At 38.0% G+C, this 4,779-nt stretch overlaps 1 protein-coding gene across 1 annotated transcript in view; it reads right to left on the reverse strand.

Moving 5' to 3' along the window:
* The window catches only part of EIF3E (eukaryotic translation initiation factor 3, subunit E), a 21,509-nt gene that overhangs the window by 16,520 nt on the left and 210 nt on the right, over window positions 1-4,779 (reverse strand). The window contains exons 2-3 of the mRNA XM_010186332.1: window positions 2,972-3,086; window positions 688-805 (exon numbers count right to left, since the gene is read on the reverse strand). Of these exons, the coding sequence (XP_010184634.1) occupies window positions 688-805; window positions 2,972-3,086 (233 nt within the window). The remainder of the gene's footprint in view (window positions 1-687; window positions 806-2,971; window positions 3,087-4,779) is intronic.

The raw sequence follows: 4,779 nt of genomic DNA on the forward strand, positions 1-4,779 counted from the left end.
CCCAATTCAGGCTTAACCATAAGAAAACTCTCAGAGCCCTTATATATGATGTGCAGACAAACTCATTCTACTTTAATTACTCCCAAAAGCAAAGTGAGGAGAAATTGGATATGTCTTAGAAAGATTATTGTAAGCACTACCTTACACCAAGTTGGCCAGTTTGGGGGGCAGGGGATGGGATGAGTGGGAAGGGAAGGACAAGACTCCTCAAAGTATGTGCTACAAGGCTGAAAGGATGCTTATCTGCCAGGCTTCCCAGCCTAAGACAGACAGCACTCCATAATGCTCTGTGGAAGGCAGGAAAGAGAGAGAGGGCAGACAGTCTACTAGAAAAGAGAATCTGAATTGTTTCACTCCATATTTCCCCTCAAAAAATTCCTAAAAAACTAAAAAAGCCCCCTAACCTCCCCAAAAGAAACCTCAGCTGTGATGTGACTGCACTGAATGATGACCATCACTTCTCTGAAATTCATTCACAAACATTAAGAACAACAGAGATGCCTTGTACAGAGCAGGCAAAAGCACTGAAAAGAGTAAATTGTGTCTAGCAATTTCAATTAAACACTACTGCAATAGCAACTGGAAACAAAAATGTCTTTCTTTGCAGTCACTACACAGAGAGCATTACTATGAACAACACCTAAGAGGTACCAACAAACCATCCTGAGAAATGATGTCAGAAATTACCTAGTAGACTGCATTTGCCTTGTAGTCTCCGGATCCTCAAACATCTTGACAATAGGTTCTGTTTCAGCTTGAAGTTGCTTCAGCTGTGCAACAACAGTTGTTCTCTTCTCACGCAAAGCTAAACACAGAAACAAAATAAGATTTTAATGCAATGCCTGAAATTTTTACAGAAACCAGTATGTAATTACTCAGTGCTGACAGAACATTTTAATCTGTCTTCCCAATTCCTACCCTCACGTGTCCTCTCAGTTATGTCACAAAACCAGAGGTATCTAACAATTCATTAACTTAAAAAGCTTCTGACATTTGGTTTCTTTCCTCCTGTGTGACGTTCTGACCAAGTCACTGAAGTGCAGGTATAGCTGAAGTAGAGTCTGCATTAGACAGGGTAATCTTCAGGCTTCCACTAAGGGAGAAACAATCTTTGAAGTAAGTTCACTTACTCCAGATACACTTTGAAAAAATTAAACAGTGCTATGACAACACCAACAAGATTTTTTTTTCTCCCCTCTAACTGAGTAGGTTCTGAAAGCACATTTTTAGAATATTTAACCAAAAAAAACCCAAAAAAAACCAAAAAGAATTTAAAGCAGCTCAAACTGCAAAATTATTATTTCGAATACTATGCACGCTCAATTAGCACATAAAACCTGTTACGAAAAATAGTTAGGAAACAGAACAAACAGCTTTACAGTTACTATTTTACAGACCCAAACTTCCTCACCAAGTGCTACCAGTGCAATAAAATGCACCCTTCAAATTCAGAAATGCCTGTAAGTTTGAAAAAAAAAAAACCAACCCCAACAAAACCTAAAGAAAAAAAACCCAAACCAGTAGCACCCTGAGATCGACTATATGAGCCAAGAAACATATGGGATCAGAGGAGCCATGTACCAGGGCACTCAAGTGACACAGTGAATCTATTAGACATTTCTTTTGTGATTTGGCAACATATATATCTGTGAAGGAGATCCAAAGTGACTAACACCATACTTGTGACCCAACCTGAATCTAACAATGACTTGCCTGATAGGGAATGTTCCAGTAAGGAGAAATTATCTCCAACTTCAGATGAATCTTGAGATTATAAGAGGAAGGGGTAAACAGATGAGAGAAAAACCATTCAGTTGACTTACTAAGAGTATAAAAATGTTCTCCTGTGACATCTCCTGGCTGTGTAATTGTAAGCTAACCACACAGAAGACAAGACAAAAGCAACTATAAATTATGCAGGGACATTTCTAAGTACAATAGCATAAGTGAACTAAGTTCTGAATACTTAAAACGGTGAGGTCTTCACAAAAAAAAATATATATCAGTGTAAAATTCTAATGAAGCCAGTGATCCCACAAAAAAGAACCTGTCTGTATATACATTCTGATTAGCACTGATGCATGAAGATGACACAAACTAGAGAAATCTCAAAGTTGAGACCTTTTCATAGAAAACTGTACAAGCAAGCACCCTGAACAACTGCTGTTGAGTGAAAGTATTACCTCTGCTTACACTAATTTTAGGCTGTTGAACAGAAGCCACAGACCAGTGTAAGTCATCATACAAAAAAAAAAATCCTGCCAAACCGATGATGTGAAAAATCTTAAGAGATGTTTGAAAATGGTCTAAGAGCAACATTGTAAGTGTGAAAGCTGTTAGACTATTTGAAAGCAGAGCTCTCCCAGTGATGAAATTCATTCAACTTACTTGAAAGTATAAGACCTTATGAAATTATATACTTAGCAACCTGCTTAAATAAGTGGCTGTAATCAGAATATTAAACACATTAGACTAGTTACTTTGTGAAAGTGTGCTAGGATTGCTATTTCTTTTGCCGCTTACTACTTTAGCATTTTACTACTTATTTACTACTGATAACAGTAATATTCTTCAAAAGTTTAGAAAGCCTGGAGAAAGGAAAGAAAGAGGAAAATCTATTCAACTTTGAGATTTTTACAGCCCTCAGACAATCAGTGGAACTGATAAGTAACCTAAAGGTGAAATGATCATTACAACTGTTTGTTCGATTACAAAAGCAAAAACCTCTGTTTGTCATTATCTGTTACCAGTCCCATGACAGAACTGAGGAAAGCACACATTTTCAAAAACATCTGTATCTCCTCTAAGTCTAAAAATCAATCATGGACAGTCAGATTAATGGAATTACTTAAAATGGAAATCTAGACATAATATACTGGATGCTTTAAACTTCAGTAACCCCAAATCATTGTGCAATAGTGTTTAATTTGACAGATGAAAATTAAGATAGACTTCTAAATGAGCAACTTACCGTGTGGAATTTCATCAGAATAAAGATTTTTGTACACATCCATAGCAAAATCCACCATGTTGGTATCACTAAGCAGATCCAGCTTTCCTTGGAGTAGCTCTTTTTCATTGTATATCTGAAACAGTAAGCATTAACAGATTTTTTTTTTAATACTATTGCATAAGTTCCAATTAATAATAAAGGGTTATCTTCATGGTACAGTTTATTTATGGATTTTCAGCCAATAAATAGTTTTACACATCAAATCTCATAGCTTGGCAAGATCTCACAGCTCTACTATTTAGTGTGCTTACTCTACAGCCTCTCTACATTACTGGTCTTGGCAAGATATCAGCAATTTCCTGCTATTTATGAATGCAGGAACTCCAAAAACTTGTTAGAAGACAAACAACATTTTAGATTACTATTCCTTTAGAAGGAATAGTAATTCTTATTACAGTTCATGGAAAAAAATCCAACATGAAAAATGTCTGAAAATTATACATATGTGTCTAAAAACAAATATATTAAAAAGAAATAAAACCTCAGCCCGATTTTTCTTTCAAAGTAGTGAATACTTCCACAAAATAACATGCTGAACACTGCAGACTAGTCAAATAATTTAAAACCTATCTCAAAATATACAATCAAGATCAAACTATAATTTAATTGTAGTATGGATTAATCTAAAATATGTTGCTAGGTCTATAGCATAAAAGCAAATTTAGTTTAGCTTGTGTAATTGGATGGTGTTCTTTTAAACTTGTCAAATTGTTTTCTAAAGTTCCTACCCCATAATTTAACCATGAGTTGTAAACTACTTATAAGGCTTCAAGATGTAGGTGAGGGACTAAACTAGAGTGTACCTCAAAAACATATATGCATGAAGTCTGTATTACAATTTGCCATGCCTCATTTATGGACATCTCAGATACAGAACCTGCAAAAATTTAATTTAGCTCTGAACATCATGTTGTTCAGGAATAACACTACAATAATAAATTTAATTAACTTGAGCTGATTTACAAATGCTAACACTAAAAATGACCCTAAAATGACAGATACCAAGCAAAGCCCATACACTAGGCACAAAGTGGTTTACGTCAAGTTGTCTTAAAGGATGCATTATTAATTGGACTATATTTGAAGCCTAAAAGTGTATATTTCAAACCCAAAGCTTATGCAGTTTTACACGTTTTATTTCCATTTTAAAATGGATGAGTGCTTCGGATGGTTTATATCAATGAGAACCTAGTCTTAAGTATCTCCAGCATTACTGGGTTCTTCGTATAAATATAATTAAAAACACATATAGAAAGACCAACAAGGGACAGCACTAGGAAGGATTTACACTTGACTTAAACACATATTCGTGATGACAACAGTTTAAAATTAAAGTTGATTAGCACCACAACGTACGCTGACGCAGCTCCACGGCTGCGGGGCACCGCGAGTGATCAGGGCCAAGGGGGATCAGGGCTACTCCACGCTGAGGGAGAGCAAGCAGAAAGTGAACGGCGGCCGCGAGGCAGAGCTTTTGCTTTTCCCTTCCCTGAGTGAGAAGCCACGCCAGATCCGAGGAGGGGGAAAGGAAGAGTTCCCCTCTGCCTTGCAAGCGAGCAGCCCGGGGTGCCGCGCTGCGGGAGGAGCGGCTGTCCCCGGCCTCCTCTCGGCCCAAGGCTCCAGTCTACCTCCCGCTCCCTCGCCCTCTCCCTCTTCCCCCGCAGCGCAGAAGCCCCGAGTGCCTCCCATAGGACGGGAGTTCCGAGTCGCCTCCCAAACCGGGCCCAGAGCACACAGCGCCAGAGCGAGGAAGCGGCGACGGCCAC

The sequence above is a fragment of the Mesitornis unicolor genome, unplaced genomic scaffold (genome assembly GCF_000695765.1).
Source record: "Mesitornis unicolor isolate BGI_N332 unplaced genomic scaffold, ASM69576v1 scaffold7546, whole genome shotgun sequence".
Taxonomy (NCBI): domain Eukaryota; kingdom Metazoa; phylum Chordata; class Aves; order Mesitornithiformes; family Mesitornithidae; genus Mesitornis; species Mesitornis unicolor.